This window comes from Sciurus vulgaris, assembly GCF_902686455.1.
Source record: "Sciurus vulgaris genome assembly, chromosome: 4".
NCBI lineage: Eukaryota > Metazoa > Chordata > Mammalia > Rodentia > Sciuridae > Sciurus > Sciurus vulgaris.
Window position 1 is genome coordinate 33,364,054 of NC_136464.1, and position 17,520 is coordinate 33,381,573.

At 41.6% G+C, this 17,520-nt stretch overlaps 1 protein-coding gene across 50 annotated transcripts in view; it reads left to right on the top strand.

Annotated features, from left to right (window-relative positions):
- Positions 1-17,520, top strand: part of SORBS1 (sorbin and SH3 domain containing 1) — a 236,120-nt gene that overhangs the window by 158,184 nt on the left and 60,416 nt on the right. For 39 of the 50 annotated variants that reach the window (XM_079135991.1, XM_079136039.1, XM_079136017.1 and 36 more), the window contains 7 exons: positions 1,205-1,377; positions 2,310-2,373; positions 4,210-4,284; positions 4,611-4,673; positions 13,280-13,327; positions 13,448-13,574; positions 15,462-15,576. In XM_079135991.1, the coding sequence (XP_078992117.1) occupies positions 1,205-1,377; positions 2,310-2,373; positions 4,210-4,284; positions 4,611-4,673; positions 13,280-13,327; positions 13,448-13,574; positions 15,462-15,576 (665 nt within the window). The remainder of the gene's footprint in view (positions 1-1,204; positions 1,378-2,309; positions 2,374-4,209; positions 4,285-4,610; positions 4,674-13,279; positions 13,328-13,447; positions 13,575-15,461; positions 15,577-17,520) is intronic. The other 11 variants (XM_079136035.1, XM_079136016.1, XM_079136011.1 and 8 more) reach the window with 2 other exon arrangements.

Below are 17,520 nucleotides of genomic sequence, written 5' to 3' on the forward strand. Positions count from 1 at the left end.
ATGGTTCAGAAAGGACTGCTGGGCAGACACTAGGTCAGATCCTAGGTTGGCCATGTGCTGGCTGTGTTACTTCAGGTTACTTTAACCTCTCTGTGCTTTGGTTCCTTAACTATTTTTAAAAAATGGAGAGATGGTAATGGTTTCTTTTCAGGGTTATGGTACAGATGAAATGAAGGGTTTAGTGCAGTGCTTGGCACATAATCAGCTCATAGCAGTTCAGAGGCACCCACACATTTGCTTATGCAGTTCACCTGGGCAGGAGCACCTTCCACTTCCTATTTATCTGCTTGGCTTCTCCTTAGACAAGCTGGCCCTAAAACTAAATTTCTCAGCCAAGTTGGATGCTGGCTCCTCTGTCAGACCTCATCATCCTGCCTCCTTCCTGCTGCTTATTTGCTTTTTCTGCCCACTAGAGTATAAGCTCCCTTCGGGCCAAGATTCTGAGCTATTCACCATCATTTCACCATGTATAGCACCTGGCAGGTGCTTAGTTAGTGCCTCTCTAATAAGTGCATGACATGACTTGGAATAACAGACTTATCATAAATTTGTACACAGTACCTGGCATGTTTATTAGCTCTCTATAATTTCCAGTTTTGAACCAAATTAAATAAACTATAATGAACATCTAGTAATGTACAGCTTTCTGAGCTCTTTGATTTAAGTTTTATTGATAAGTTCTCTCACAGCCTTGCTGTGAGATTGCCAATGGAGGTGTTATTTCCATTTTGGGGTAAGAAAACCAAGGTACAGAAAAATGACTCCCCCAAGATGAAAATAAGAACTTTCCAGTAGTTCTTATAGTTCTACCTACTCCCTTAATTTCTAGACTAGTCAGAACTACTTGGATGTCCAGAGCATAATATGCAAACCTCTGTAAAACCTGTTGGCAAACTTCCTTCTTTAAAAGGCCAAATAATAAATATTTTAGGTTTTGAAGGCATAGCTACTGAGCTCTGCAATGGTAGTGTTAAAGTACCATAAATAATGTGTAAATGAACTGGCCTGGCTGTATTCCCATAAAATTTTACTTACAAAAACAGGTGACTGGCCCATGAACCATCCTTTGCTGACCCCTGCCCTAAATGGAACTAATTCCAGTTGGGAATTATCAAATACACTTTGTTGTAGCTGAACTGTTTGCGAGATTTTTGCTTTGGAGCTACCAGAAGAGCTTCAGCTAATGATTGTTTTTCATTTCCAGATCCTGTCCCAGAAAGAAGAGTGGGTGAGCAGGACTCTGCACCAGCCCAGGAAAAACCCACCTCGCCTGTCAGGGCTACTGAAAAAAGAGCAAAGGATGACAGTAGGCGGGTGGTTAAGAGCGCACAAGACCTAAGCAATGTGTCCGTGGATGAAGTGGGCATCCCACTTCGGGTATGACTAGAAGTCCTTCACAGGCTTCAGCTTAACCAAACTGTATAAGAGCATAGCCCTGATTGCATGGGGAACCTCCATGGGTTACACAGGCCTGGAGGGCAGGGTCCTCACACTGGCACCAGACCCTGAGTGCCTGACCCCCAATGCGCTATGTTTCAAACTTGATGTTCAGCAGCTTTCCCCAAAGTGGTGTGGGATTTTAATAAGTCTTGTGGAAAAAGACAGGGTTTTGTGGTCAAATGAAAAGGAGGAATGTCTGAGTGGGACAAAGTTGGAGAAACTTTTCTGCAGCAGACCCTCTGAGAGGCTTTGGACTTGTGAGTGTCCAGGGGAGAATGCCACAGGTAGTCCTTTATTATTGTTCTGTGGAGTCTGTTCAGAAATTCTTGCTCCAGGGTTAGAGCACCTGGAGAGTGTGAGGTCCAGGGTTTCTGTTTTTGGGTTCAGGCAGAATATCCCAGAATGCTAAAATGGGTTATGTGTTAATGTATTCATTCTGAATCTGGCCCTATGCAAAGTGACTTATATGCATTTCTGCAGAATAATTTGGAATGGGTGGGGCCATAGCACGATAAGCAAGTATTCTTTTCGTTAAGTCTCTTAGATTTATTTCAGTTTCCCGTAGTACGTATATGGAAATAAATTCTCTGTTAAAAAAAATGAAATTTAAAAAAATTAGTAATTTGTCTACCTTTCTCAAAATCTGCATTCTTTTGGCCAACTATCATTCTGCAGATTCATGTCTGTCTAAATCTCTTAGTTTGTTCTTTTTCAAAAAGAAAAAAGTTTGCCTTTTTAAAAAAGAAATGTGGCTGAGTTTTGACTTAAGATGTTATCACTTCCCTGTTTGATTTTGATTTCGTAATCATATTAGTTCTGAAATGTGCAATTTACATTTTATTTTACTCTTTGCCTTTGTTTTTCTCCAGAATACTGAAAGATCAAAAGACTGGTACAAGACCATGTTTAAGCAGATCCACAAACTAAACAGAGGTACTGGTTTTCATTTGTAGAAGCTGTGCTGTGCTTTGTGCCCATATATTGACTCTTGGGTATCGTCCTAAACTCACTTTGCTTGGACTCCAGGAGACTGGGTCCTGCAATTGGATTCTATTAGGTACTGATCTGCCTGAACCCAGCCATGCTCCTTGAGAGCACAGGAGGGAGGGTGCACCTGTGTGTCCACCTCAGCTTTATAATTTGAGGTCAGCTCACAAGTCCTCCCTTCCAGCTGTGTGCAGTGCAGCAGGCTGAGCCTAGCACTCTGCCTGTGCTCCAGCACCTATCTGCCTAGGATGTGAGCAACTCCATCTCCCACCTGCTTCCAGCGTTAGGTATGTCCTGTGTCAGCCCATGACTGCCTCATGGGCATAGCACGTTGAGAAATTTGAGTTAAGAACTGAGTTAAGAAAACTGTTCTCACCTAGTTTGAGTCCCCTAAACTCTCATGTGACCTTGGACCAGTCATGTACCTCTCTGTTTATCCTGCTTTCCTTCCTGTGAGGGATGTTACAAGGTCCAAATGAGAAAGCGTTTGGCCTTGTGGAGGTACAGTAATGCATAGTGCACCTTTAAGGTTATGTTTAAATGAAAGAATAAGCTTCCCTAGCTGCCATCCAGCACCTGGCAGGTAGCCCTGAGAATTAGTCAAGAGCTGACACACCAGAGCCTGCTCAAGCTGAAAGAGGTGCTTCCAAATTAAAAGCCCACTGGGCTGTCAGCCAGTGACCCAGCATGGTGGGAGAACCCCAGGCCAGTGCTTGGGCAGGTCACAACCCCACCAGCTCCCATTGCTGCCTGTGCCGCCAATCACTGAGAAGCAGGGATGTTCCTGCACCATGGGAAAGGTACCAATCCTCCTGTGGGCAAAGCATCCAGTCCGTCCCCGTTCGCAAATCCAGTCTGGCTGCCTGGCATGGATGGTACATGAAGGCAAAGAGTGTTCTAGTCAGTATTCCTACCTAAGCTACAAATAGCCAAGTGCTTCGATTAGCTGCAGATGTCAATTAACATTACTGTTAGTAAGTTCCTGCTGGGTTCACAATGAACCAGGTATACCCCTCTCCAAAATGTTTCTAAATATCAAGATGCTCAGTATTTAGCATTTCTGAATCAAGACTAAATCTGCTGTGGTTGGGTAGATGAGATTATTCATGGTGGCCACGCTAAATGCTGGGTCTCTGTGATTGGACAGGGTCATTTCTACTGGTCACTTCCTAGAGTCACTGTCCATTTCCTCTGATCATCTGTGACTCTCTCACACATTCAGACCCAACTTTGGAAGGCTGAATGCAGGGACAAGTGCTTGCATATGTGCAAAATAATTTTGCCCTACAGGCAGTGTGTATCGGTCTTCTCATGTTATAGTTATTAACTCAACTAAATTACAAGTTATAACAATGGTAGGCAGGGGTATTTGAAAAATTGTGACTCCACTTGTTTGCCTTGATTCTAATGTCCACCACACATGCTTTTTAAAAAAAGAAATCATTCTAGGATAGCATTTCCATTGCATACTACTCATTATCATATTAAATATCTCTTGCCTGTAAAAAGTGAAAGCTTGAAGCTTTGCGCTAAGTGCTTCTTGCACATTGGAGCCTGTTTTATGTAATTCTTTGACCAAGGAAAGTAACAATATTGTGTCTTTTGATGTGTCTTAATAATTCAGGCAAAAAGGAATGGATTTTTAATTTCTTTCATATGACTAGTGAAGCTTACCATGTTCCAGAATTCAAGGAGCCTAAATTGTATGTGGATTCCTCCTCGTTCATTCTCTCCATTTGTATCTTCCTCTATTCTCTCTCCCAAACCTGCTCCTCTGCCTAGACACTCCTGAAGAAAACCCTTATTTCCCTACGTACAAATTCCCTGAACTTCCTGAAATCCAGCAAAATTCTGAAGGTACCATAAATTTAGATGGTGTATCTGTTGTTTTAGCCTTTATTTAGTTCTTAGAGTTCTATTATAGGCATAAGATTTGGCTTTTAGATTTGTTTTTATAATCATTTTTGGTTGGTGAAAATTTTATTTCACTCATTTGCATGATATGCTGTATTAAAATAACTAAGTCCTTTCTAATTCATTAATCTATTTTTAAGTGTGATGCTGGTGTGCTTTAATAACACTAAACTAGGTAATCAGTCATTCAAAAGAGTCAAGTGGGAATTTTTCAGTGCCTCCACTTCATGGTGGGTAGTTTCAAAATCCACTGCTTTTCTCTGCTACAGAGGACAATCCTTACACTCCTACCTACCAGTTTCCTGCATCTACTCCTAGTCCTAAATCTGAAGGTAATTAAAGGAAAACTGTGTGCCTCTCTTTGTACTGGTGCTGTTACTTTCTTTTTTACCTTGGGTTTTTCCTGGTGGCTAAGGGCTGTCTCCCATTCATTTGCTCCCCTCTAACCTTGTGTTTTGTGGTTTTCTCATTCCTTGCTGACTGTATAACCAAAGTCTATCCAGATGGTATTTTAATCCTATTCCATTAGGGTTTGCATGATTAATGGAGTAGCCATCATAGCTTAGTTATAAGTCTTGGAACATGTGGGGCTCTGGGAAAATCTACCTATACCAACTATCCAGGACCTGGTGTGTCTGGGATGGTTACCTGGTGCTAGTGGCTGGGCAGTGATTTAGTGAAGCTGAGTCATTGTGGTGGATGGGCAGGAGGTGGACCTGCTGGCTCACAAAAACAGAAACATCACCAGGTTCCTATATGTTTAAGTAACATGTCTCTGGGCTCCTCTTTCCATGGACCCTCAGGGTGACTTTCTTTGGTAGGGAATTCTTGATGTGGTTTCTAAGTATTGGATTCAGCCATGGTAGGAGATGAGATTGCTTGAACATAAGGATTTGGGCCAAGCTGGAAAATACTTCACAAAAAGCTGCTAGGAATTTGACCTGCTGGGGGGCACAGCCACCTTTGTATCTATGAAGTTCTTACATGGGCAAAAAGTTCTGGTATCAAAGAAGCTTTTAAAAGATGAGTTAGGAGCAACACTGAGGAATTATCATAGTAGCTGGGGTTGTCTGATCTTTGGATGAGTGACCCAGGAAAAGGAAGGGCAGAGTCTGGAGGAGGAAATTTTGTTAAATATTCTTCCAGGATGAGATATAGGGTTTAGTGCTCTGAACTTTGTTCTAGTTGTATGGAACCCTTGGTGTGTGCCATGAACTACCCTAGCATTGTGTCTTTTGATGTGTCTTAATAATTCAGGCAAAAATTGGAAAGGGTCAGTTAGCATACTGTGTCCATTGTAGGGGAAGTTGCAAAAGCATGTGTCTGGCGGCCACAGAAACCTTGCTGGACACAACAAGTCCTCAGTAATGCCTGGAGAATGCAATGAGTGAAAGCTTTGAACCGTGGAACCAGAGTTCTTATTTTAGAGCCCTAGTACCACCATCTCAATGCTTTTCTGCTCTGATCAGCCTGACCCTTCTCACCATTGGTAAAGTCAGTCATCCGGTCACTCACTGGACTCTTACTGATCACTTATCATATATGAGATGACATATTGGAATCTGAAATGTCACAAATCAGTTTTGGTCTCTCTCATATGTCCTAGTCAGTGATTTCCATTTCATGCCTGGGACCTATTTTGAATGAAAAGTCTATTGAATAAACCCCAGGTGTACAGTTAAAAGCTGATGACTTAATGTTGATCAGTAACCTCCTCACTACAAGCAGGAATCTATTTGTCATAGATAACTTGGTCTTTCTGTCTTGGGGGTACTGATTCTAGCTGAAAGCAGTGCTAAAGAAACAAGTGACTGAATTGGGCAAGGGAGAAGTTTTTCTCAAGAATAAATTTGACTAATTACAGTTTTTAATTTGTGCCTTATTTATACTTGTGAGCCCAACCCACTCATGAGCTAGGGCTCCCTCTAGGCAAGGTGACAAGTGCAGAGCATGCTGAAGCCCAGTGTCCCATGGACACAGGCGGAGGAAGGCCCCTTGGAGAAGTCCTTTGCAGAGGAACAGTGTCCCCTGATGGACTGGAGGACCAATTAGGTCTGTCACAGGGAGCGCCCATGGCTTCCTCAGCCTCGAGACAGGATGCCAGAGCCTCACCAAAGAGCTCCCACGTCATGAGCCACCAGGCCCTTCAACCCTGGCTCATGTTAGCATTTGCCTTTTGGTGTGCGTCAAATCTGGCCCAAGAGGAAAGTGGGGGGTTTTCCACTTCAAGGCATAAATAGTAAGGAATAACATGACAATTTGCCACATATATTTAGAAGTGAACCTTATTTTTTTTTTATTTTCAAAGACCAAAAAAGGGAAAAATAGCCTTAAAGAATAAAAAGTAAAAAATTAGGTTGAACATAAAAAAATCCCCTAATAACAGAGATGATTAGACTTTAACACGAGTTCCTAAGAAGTCGTCTTCCCTGGAGACCTTTTTAAAATAGGGTAGATGTTATCTCACGCCCCCATCTCTGCCTAGATGACATATCCAGGAACAGATCACTGCTGTGTTCCATTAGATAAAGATATTTTACAAATGAGGAAAATGTTTAAACTAGATCTTTTTTTTAAGTTTTGGACTAAGATTTTCTGGATTCCTGGATCTATGGCTGGTGGTTTAGATGGCTGCAGTTTCCAGCCCTGTCCGTGGTGCTGCTCCTGATAGGTGGCCCTGGACTCTGCACTTCTTTCTTCACATAGGAAAGATTTACGCCTTTCAAAGAAAGGCATTAAAGACAATTAGCACTTAATGGAGGTTCTTTCCAGAGATCTTGATGTGCATTAAGAAAGAGACAGTTTTAATGAATAAATGGGAGCCCTTGGTGGTCTAGAACTGATCTATTAGGGAAAAAACTTGTTGCTGGTATTGTTTTAATTCAGAATTTGGAACTAGGATTATCTATAATACACCTACCAAAGCCTAGCCTGAGGGCTGCTGCCTCTGTCTAAATTTTAATTGTTGATATAGTATAAAAAGACACTGTGAAATATCTCAAGACTGACTCTCCTAAATAGCAAGGGGCCATGTGAGTTTGTTTGTGCTGGCTTAGCAACCTTCTTTTTCCCCCAGTTACAGTGAACAAGTAACTTCTGGCCAGACTTTTAGAAGATATAAACAGAATGATGATATCTAAATCAATGAGGTTTAAGATGTACTTTAAAAAAACAAACCACTGTAGATCCCAGCAAGGAACAGTGCCTTCAACCATTCTGCAGTCTTTGAGGCTGCTGGGTGTTGCATGTGCTTGCACTTTGTTTCATGGACCAGGCAAGAAAAGGAAGAGCTGTGGAGAAGCCGCTTCAGAAATGCAGCCCTTTCCCCTTCCTCACCTCCTGCTCTTAGGGCCAGCAGAGTGGTGGCCAGTACCTCTGTAGCTCGCGCTCTAATCCTATTAATGGTAGTAACGTGACCACCGCGGTGATGACTGTGTGACCCCCACTTACTGAGCCCTTACGCTGTGCAGTGTTAGGCTCTGTGCTTGGTGCATCACTATTGTTATCTCCTTTCAACCTTCCGGGGACCCCACAAGACTAGAGAGGTTAAGTAATATATACAAAATGACGTAGTAAGTGGCAGAGCCAGGATCCAAACCCAGGCCTACGAGGCCCCTAAACATGGGCTTTTACTGACTCTGCTGCACTCCTCTGCCCCCTTGAATGTCTCCTTCTTCTAGGGGTTCTCTGATGTCTCACTGCAGGCGTCTTGCTCCCCTGCATCAGAGGCATCTCAGTATGCTGAGCCAGTGTCTCCTGGGGTGGTATCTGGGAAGATGTGGTTAAGAAAGCTGCCCAGGTGACTGGGACATACAGCCAGCATTGAGAACCACTGGAATGGAGGAACAACACCCTTCCCCAGAGTGCAGAAGGGATGAAGATACTTGCCAAGATGCAATTTTAGGAATTTGGATGCAGGATTGAGAGTGAGGAATGCAGATTCAAAAGAGTTAGGCTTTCTACCCTGAACATGCCCAAGGTACATTTGATGTCAAGAAAACAGAAGATTAAAGATACCTAAGAATCTTCAGCAAAACCAAGTAATGGATAGGTTCTTTGTGGTGCATGGCTTCTGAGGACCAGTTGACTCACTCTGATGACCAGATGAAGTCTGTTATCAGAGGCGAAGTCCCAGAAACTAGCTTCCCCCCTGGCTTGTGGATACTTCTCACAGCACTTCAGGCTGCAATGTCCTGGTGCTGTGACTCAAAACCAGGCATCCCTGGTTGTGGTTTCATAGTGGTCTGTCTCCTGCCTTTTCCTTATTCCTAGATACGGTTGCACTAAGCAAGGACTTAAGGAAGCTGTTTTTTTTTTTCAGGCACATCTGTACTTGGGGGTGCTGAGTTAAAATAACCCTCTACTGGCCTTGCAGGATTTCCAAGAATAGTCTTATTTTGTTTGTGTTCAAGCAAATCATTCTATTGTGAGTATGCTTGGCCAGGATTTGTGCCTCCTGCCCCAAACTCTGGCTTGTCCTGCCCAGAGGAGGGGCGGAGCTGCTCCAGTGGTCACCTTTGCTCTCCTTACAAGAGCTGCCCAGAAGGTTTCTGCCTCGCAAGTGCAGAAGTCTTTGGCCTGCAGAATAGCTTAGAAATGAAGCAGTTATTCCCTTTCTAACTCCAGGACCCAAGAATCTGATAGGAAATGAGAATGGTGAGTCTTTTTCTAACCCACTGGTCCTCCCAGACTTTCACCTCCTTTCCTGCTTTACCTCATATCTTCCACAGAATTCGTTTTTTTTTTTTTTTTTTTTTTTTAACATGTCTTCTGCAGCTACTCTACACCCTGTGCTGGCCCTTTTTTTCATTCCTTAAAACTTGATTTCCTTTAATGAAATCGTAGACAACTTGGTGGCTCTTTCCCCAAGATTCCAGACACCCTGGCTTCCTCATGCCTTCCTGTCCCCTTTGCTTATTCTTTCTTTCACATCACAGACTCTGTACCCAACTCTAGGTATGTCCCTTTTTCTTTGACTGCTTTTAGTCTGAGGGTGTTTGTATGTGCCTATCTTGACCCTTTATCCTTGTTTTTCCTACGTATGCGGGGTAAAGTCCGAGAAAGAATTATGTTGACTAATGGAAAATTACTATGTTAAGGATGAGCCATTCATACTAGAAATGCAATTTTAGATTAGAAGACCTAAGAGGTGCATAAAATAGAAATGTAATGATATAGGCAGTGGTTATACAAATGCTGCTTTTTGTCCATCAGCCCATTTTGGCTAGTTACACTATGTTTATAGAATATCAGTTTCAACCAGTACTTTCTCCTGTTGTCTTTAAGACTTCAATAAATTCAACAAAAACAAACGAACAAAAACCCAGGGGGTAAAAAGTCATTTAGGAGCTCATTTAAAGTCACTGTGGTTGAAAAGGCAATTATGTGACTCCTGGCAGTTTTAGAAGGTAACTGTCCCTAAATAGTGCTATCAAGAAACAGACTGCTAAGGCCCAAGGGGAGAATCGTTGGTGCATGAACATCAGAGCCCAGCAGGGCCCTTCAAGTCCCTAAAGTGAGTTATTCACCTTGTGTAATCCTGTGCTGTGTTCAAGCTCCCTGGAATCACTGGCATAGGAAGTTTTGAGTATTGCTGCTAAGGTTTGATGTCTTCTGCTTGGTAGCAAGAGGGGCACAAATAAAATGTGGCTCCACCATGGAATCATAAGATTCCATCCCAACTGGAACAGTGCCACTGTGGCATTGTTTTCAAGAACCTTGGAGAAAGTGAGGGCAGACTTTCTAACACTAATTCATTGACAACTCCAGAAACACTTCACATGGTGGGTTTTAGCTACGGTTACACACACATGCACACACACACTCACACCTGGCTATCTGTAGCATATAGAAATGCAGACAGATGCTTCTTATACTCAGTTTTCCCATTCCTTGATGTTTTTAACAGCATACCTGTCTTTCCCAGTGCAGACTCACCAGAGGTTTCAAAAACCAGCACAGGGAAGATGTAGCAAGGGTGACTCAGTGTTACCATTGTCCCCAGAGTGTGGTGGGGCAACTCAGAAAAGTTGCTTAAGCATCACTCAGAATGGGGTGATGTGGAAAAGTAGGGTAAAGACTTCAGCAGCTGGAGATTGGTCTGGCCAATGGTGCATTTGAGTTTCAGGATAGCACCTTCCTCTACTTCTTCCACAACAAAAACAATACTGAAATAGCCAGAGTCTTCATCTTTCCCAGGATTGGGCACATGCGGGTGTGAAAGGTAGAACAAAGCAATGTCCCTATAACAAGGCTAATAGGTGACATGAGGAAGGTAGAGTCAGAGAGACCTTGAATCCATTCCTCCTTCATATTTTTCTTACTGTGCAAAGTTTCTTACCTTGATTGGGCCTTGTTTCCCTTGTTTGTAATTTGAGGTGTTTATTTCCTACTGGAGTTTTTACAAAATTTAAGTGAGATGATATTAGTAAATTTTCAGCTATTACTGGACAATAATGGGAGCTACTATTATTATTTTTACTCATAAGTTGGGTAAATTTTTTTTATATTAGACTTGCAAGACAAATATCAAAAGTTAATTTTGGTGAAGTCTATTTTATCTAACCTTGTTCTTTCTGTTGCTTGTGTTTTTGGTGTTATCTCTTAGAGGGCTTTTTCTTCATGTAAGGTTTACTATTATAAAAGATTTGCTATTATATTTTTCTTCTGACAGTTTTATACTTTAAGCTCTTACATTTAGGTAAGTAACTAGTTTTGAGTTAATTTTCATCTATGACTGGAAGGAGTTGAAGGAATCCTACTTCTTTTTTTTTTTTTTTTTTTTTTTTTTTCCAATACTGAGGATTGAACCCACTACCACTGAGCTACATCTCCAGCCCTTGTATTTTTTATTTTGAGATAGGGTCTCCTTAAGTTGCTAAGGTTGCCCTCCTGCCTCAGCCTTCTGAGTTGCTGGGAATTCAGGTGTGCATCATTCTACCTGGCTCTTCTCATTATCTTCTAATAAGCCTTCTAGGATTCCACATTAGAAGGATCTAGGGAAAAACATTTTTCTTAAAGCTCAGGCTTAAAAATTTATTTTTTCAATACTTAAGTGCCATTCCTCTCTCCAAGAATTGTTTCTAGCTTTATGAACCAGGTCATAGTTATAGTTAATCTTCACCTCACCATCTAATGATGGGCTCTAATTTTTCTGTGATTGAGAGAGGCACAAGATTTTGAGCAAAAACACTAGACTGGATTTTAAGGAGTAATGTATTGGTTTTTCACTAAGCTAATTTTTTGTTTTGGACAGGCACCGTTTTTCCTAATCAAGTCCTTGCAAGCCAAGCTGATTTTTAGTTTCTTTGATGTCATGCAGAAGTCCTGTTAAAAAACAAAAAAACTGGGAACACAAAATTCTTCAGTATGATCTCTCCAAAAATACATTTTATCCTTCCTCTGCCCTATTTTTAGAAGTGAACAAATAAACTTGCACACTCAATTTATAATAGTAAATGGCTTGGCCGTGTTGGTAAAAAAGCTGAAGCTCTGTTCAACCTTGATGTCAACTAATTCTTATCCTTAAAGAAAAAAGGAAGGAAAGAAATGTAAATAGGCCTTGGTACCTGATTTCTATTATTTTGACTGAAGAAGACCTGGGACAGATATAAATAGGGAGAAGGGAGAGGACAAGAGGAATGATGGTTAGAGAAGCTATCTTTCAATGTTGCTTTACTCAAAATAATAGCAATGCTAGCTTTATTTATATTTCATTAAAAAAAATCTGATATTTTCTGCTCTGAAACTTAAAATGGTTTGTGTAGAAACAAGGATTTGATTAACACCTCATCTTTAACATAGCACATTAGATTCTTTGACTTGCCTTTGCTGGTTAGGTCAGGTGATTCACTAAAGTTATGGATTTTAAGGGAAGAAATTGGGTCTTCATTCCACATGCATAAATTCTAAATTCAGATTAGCAAGATATTAGAAAATGGGAAAGACTGAGACCAACTCTTTGGAGTAATGCTTTGGAAATATCATCATGGATGTAGTGACTGAATAACCTGCATTTTCAGGACAGATCCAATTTAGAAATCTGTTCCGCAGAATGTGCCTGTGGTCTGATTTTTAAGTTTCGTGGCTTCAGATCTTATTTCTCTGTTCAGCACATTTTAGATTCCCAGTGCGGAGCTTATTTAGTGATAGGTACCACTTTCTTAGAAAGCCATCTCACATCACAGAAACCCACGTGAGTTTGATTTATTCCAGAGTCACAGTTTAGACACTTAACCCAGGCAGTCCGTTTGCAGAGAAGACTATATAACCACGTCAGCCGTGGCTGTGTTGTGCCCCGAGGAAGGAACGAAATCTCCTTGTAGAATGAGGTTGAGGTGGAATCAAAACAATTTACGATATGGATTTTTGCAAACTCTTTGCTGTAGAACCTTTTTGTTAGTGATGTCGTATATGGTATTTAAACTGTGAAACAAGTCAAAGCCAAGGTGGGGATCTAGCAACCACACCTGCTGGGCCTCCCCTTCCCATGCAGTGTCAAGGCCCCTGAAGAAGACCTGTCAGGACCCCATGGCACTTGGCAGACAGAACCAGAGACTGAGCGGGGACACTCAGATGCATCTCAGCCCCCACTTCCCACTTGGCCAGACTCGGGACCCTGTCTTCCAGCTTTGGCAGGAGGGTTCTCTTGAAGAGGACTGTTGGCTCTTTGTCCCATGCATTTCCAGTGCTAGGCAGCGGTCATCTGCCAAGCGTTGTTCACATCCTGTCTGGACTGAAGGTCCTCTGGGGTTGGGTGGACTCTGCAAACCTTCCTCTCCTCCAGTGTGGTCTGCTGTGGTGTTGCTTCTGGTGCTTGCCTCCTCTTTCCACTGGGTTCCCTGGTGTGGCTGGATGCAGTGCAGGACTGTGGAAGTGGGGAATGTGCAGCTCAGTCCCTTAGCCCATTTGTCCTGATTATTTCTTTTTTGTTCGTTAGATGATGATTCAGATCTGTATTCTCCTCGATACTCCTTTTCTGAAGACAGTAAGTAACTGAGTTTCCTGGTTGCGGGGGAGGAGGGAGGATGGTGGATGAGGGAAGACATCTTCTGGTTTTAGTTTTAATTGGTTTTTAAAGTCTTTTGTATGCACTTTCTTTCTCTAGCAAAATCTCCCCTTTCTGTGCCTCGCTCAAAAAGTGAGAACTACATTGACGGTGAGAAGATAGTTAAGAGGTCAGCCACGCTTCCCCTCCCAGCTCGCTCTTCCTCACTGAAGTCAAGTCCAGAAAGGTAAGTGGTCCCTTGTGTGTGTTCATCACGACCAGCCAAGTGCCTCATCGGCATCTATTGGGACCCAGGAGACTCCTTTCTTAGGATGGAGGAACATGAATCCCTGCTCTGTTAGCTATCAGCAGTGACTTATTCTTTCTGGGTCTCAATGTCCTTATTTGTAAAATGGGGATTAAAAAAAATGACTGCTTGATACTTGATGTTGTAAGGATTAAATGAGATAGTGCACATAAATATTCCTAGTAGTGTCTGGCTTGCTGTGTGGGCTTAATTAATGTTGACTATAATTATCATCACTTTTTACCTTTTCATAAGAAAAGTCTTAATTGCAAGATGTGTCACAGGTTTTCATATTCTGTGTGCATACTAACCCTGTCTACATATTCATAGCAAAGGATACAATTTTAAAATGAAGTCACATTTTTAATGTCTGTTTACTTATGTGTCATGTATTATCAAGACACCAGACGAGATTTGGAGTTGTTAAGTGGTAATATTAGTCATCCCTAATACCTATGCTGAACAACCAAAATTTTTCCCCCAGTGTGGGGAATTGAACCCAAGAATACTCTATCACTGAGCCACATCTCCAACCCTTTTTATTATTTATTTTGAGAAAGGGTCTCACTAAGTTGCCGAGGCTGGCCTCTAACTTACGATCCTCCTGCCTCAGCTTCCCAAGTACCTGGAATTACAGGTGTGCCTCCTCACCTGCCCTAGTTTTCTTTTATTAAGTTCTTATCTCTGAAAGTGGCCAGTGGAGCACCCATCTCATGCTATCTGGACAGATGTCCCATGTAGCTTCCAGCCCAAACTTTTCACCAGTATCTGCACAAAAAAGACTCTGTTTGATTCAAACTATTTTTCCCTCAAGTGCACATCCAGTCTCACTTGGGCTCACTTTTTCCATCTTCACAAACAAAGCCCCACAAATGTCTAAGTAGCATCCACCTGAGGAGTTTGATAATTAATTTGGAAGGTAGACTAGGTGTGTCCAGAAATCCTGTACAGATGCATTCATCAGGCATTTACTGGGTATATTTTATGCAGATCGAATCAGATGTTATAGATGTATAAACAAATATCCTGCCATCAAGAAGTTTTCAGCCTTACATGAAAAAATATAACCACAGAGTAAAGTAATAGTACACATGCATAAAAATTTTGCAGACAGTTTCCAAGGATTTGTGTTATCTTCTGAAACCCATCACTAAATACCAGGTTAAGAATATGCACCAAAGACTGAGATTGGCAGGTAGTAGGGTGGGGTATGGAATAGGGAAGAACACAGTCATAGTAACAGCTAATGTTTATCTAGTTACTCCTGTAGCCATGGTGCTCTGCTTTGCAATTTACATGTACTATCTCATTGAGTCCTTATGACAGCCCCCATTTTTCAGGTGAGAACACTGAGGTTCTAAGAGGAAAAGCACTTGGCTAAGATCATCTAACTACCAGGTCTTACCACAAGGATTTGAGCCATAGTCAAGTGACTCCAGGACCTGTATTCTCTCTCTCTGCCCTAGCATGAGTGGGAGGTACAGGCATGTTTGGGATGATAAAGTCATGAGAACAGAGTAAGGTGAAAGGTTTTTCCAGGGCAAGCTTTGCCATTTCTATCTCCTCTCTTCTTCTCCTCTTCTTTTCACTTGATTGTACCTCATTTTGAGCACAGGATACCTCAAGCCCTTTATGACGTGAACACAGAGATTTAACTGGTTGTTTTGAGAAATGAACCAGCTAAACTAAATTGTTCACACTCACTCTGATTTTATGCTTCGGATATAAAAATTCCTTGATCAGACTGTAGCCAACCCAAGTCAAACTGTGTTGGAAGCCGATGCCAGTTTTCATGACAATAGCTCTAATAGGATTTTCTGTCTACAGAAACGACTGGGAGCCCCCAGATAAGAAAGTGGATACGAGAAAATACCGTGCAGAACCTAAAAGCATTTACGAATATCAGCCGGGCAAGTCTTCTGTTCTGACCAACGAAAAGATGGTAATGTGCATGTTAAAGTTCTTTTGTCTCACTCTGCCCATGTTCTTTAATCCTGATGCATTGTGCAGTTGGATTATATTCGTTCCCCCTTGAGATAGACGTGCTTTGTTTAGAAGACAATGAAAAAATGAAGTATTTTTACCCTTTTCATTGTTGCAGGTATTCATAAAATAAGTCCTGAGAGTCTGCTTTTAAAGAATCCTCTTATTGTGGCTCCGTGGCTCCATTTTGTGCATGGTTTTAACTAATTTAAAAATTTCCACTAACATAAAGATTGATTTTGCTGCTGTCTTTTTAAAAAAATGTCTAACCATTAATTTATCAGGTTTACCATTACCTGGAATAAGTCAGGTTTTTTTGAAAGTGACTTTTATGTGAACATGGATAAATTTTGTAGGAGTTACTAGTATATCATTAAAAGCCAAATAATTAATGTTATAACTTGAGGGAAAAGCCCCAGGCTATTAGAATGTATTTTTAGGTCTTCCTTTATTGGTAAGTGCAATAGTGAGGACTAATTTCATATGCCACCTGGTTTTCTACTAAAGTTCACATCTCAAAGCAATTATGAGTGGGAAAATGGCCTGTTTGGAGATAGCAGACCACCTTGGAAAAATGGTCTCTTCTGTGAAATGGGAAGAAGTTTTATAAGCTGATTAGTTTCATATCTGCCAATCATGCTTCGTTTTATTCACTCTTCATTAGAAAAAACTGGTTCCGAATTCTGTGTGGTTAAAGGGATTCTCCAAAGCTCCATAAACACTGCAGCCCTCTGGCTGTGACAACAGGATGGAATGATTATGCTGGGGATTGGTTTTTATTAAACACTGTTACTACACCACAAGCAATCCCCCCTGAAATGCAGGTTCAGATGATTTCCTTCCATTGCTTCTGCTTTACATGTTTTTAAGGAACAGTCAGTTTGACTTTTACTGAAATGAAAACGTGACATCTTCAAAAGCACAGAGGGACAAGTAATTTTAATTAGGAAAAGAGGTCAACAGTTCACCGAAGTGCTTTTAGAGTTGTCATTCTTCAGCATGTACTGTGAACTGCAGGTATTTTAAGCAGGTGATTCAGAGACGAGCAGAGGCTCTTGCCTTTGGTTCCCCTCTTCACTGGAGGTTCTCTGCCTATTAGAAGGTGCATCATTCATAATGAACACAGAAAGTATCCTTCTACCCAGAAAAGCATGCTCTTCAGGTCTATTCCTAACACTTAACAATGCTATTGTAATGTAATGTGCAATCGTGTAGTGGTCCACCCTCACATATTCACACATTTAAATGATTTCAGGGACTCTGCAGGCCTTCGGTCATTTGCCAAGTGACACCATGGCTGTCATGGCTCTTACTGAAGGTGCACCCTCTTTTCTTAATTTCTTCTTTGTTTCTACTTCCTCTGACTGAGTAATTTAACCACTATTTAGAACCAGGGAAACAACAACATAATCTTGTTTCCTTCGTTGATATCACAGTGGTACACTTTACCTCCCATACCACAATTCTTGGGCTCATTTACATTGTTTTTTGTTTTATTACTATTGTTTCCTCTTTCCACATTTTTTGTTTGTGTATTATAGTTATACACAATGATGGGATTTGTTGTTACTTATTCATACATGCACACCATATAACAATAAGCTTTGGCCCATATCACTCTCCAGCACTTACTTCCCTCCTTCCACACCCTGGTCCCTGTCCTCAACTGATCTCCTTTGATTTTTGTGATATCCCCACCCTCCCTCTCCACCTTTCTTTTTCTTTTTCCTCTCCAGCTTCCACAGAGAAGGAGTATGTTGATTTTTAAAAATCAACCCTGGAAAGTGGCACACAGTGCCCTCTAGAGGCCCTCTGGGGATTGGTGGAGACTCAAAGGACATCTGGGTGTTTGTAGGAACTCATGCTCAGGCCTGAGAGACCCGTCCACCAGGGCACGTAGGCA